Genomic DNA, 227 nt, shown 5'->3' on the forward strand with positions numbered 1-227 from the left:
GTGCTAGGAGCACTGGGAGCCACGGCCATGCCGGTACTGGTGATACTGGGAGCACTGGGAGCGCTGGGAGTCACAGCCACACCAGTACTGGTGATACTGGGAGCGCTGGGAGCCAAAGCCATGCTAGTACTGGTGATACTGGTGGCACTGGGAGCCCCAGCCGTGGCACTGGTGGCACTGGGCGATACTGGCGTGGCACTGGTGGCACTGGGGGCCCCCCTTGGTTC

At 64.3% G+C, this 227-nt stretch overlaps 1 protein-coding gene across 1 annotated transcript in view; it reads right to left on the minus strand.

The window, feature by feature from the left end:
- Positions 1–2: 2 nt before the first annotated feature.
- The window catches only part of LOC108446218 (signaling mucin HKR1-like), a gene marked incomplete at its 3' end in the record, with an annotated part of 1,208 nt that continues 983 nt past the window's right edge, over positions 3–227 (minus strand). Inside the window, exon 2 of the mRNA XM_017732179.1 lies at positions 3–158. Coding sequence (XP_017587668.1) covers positions 3–158 — 156 coding nt within the window. The remainder of the gene's footprint in view (positions 159–227) is intronic.

This window comes from Corvus brachyrhynchos, unplaced genomic scaffold, assembly GCF_000691975.1.
Source record: "Corvus brachyrhynchos isolate BGI_N302 unplaced genomic scaffold, ASM69197v1 scaffold3764, whole genome shotgun sequence".
Taxonomy (NCBI): Eukaryota; Metazoa; Chordata; class Aves; order Passeriformes; family Corvidae; genus Corvus; species Corvus brachyrhynchos.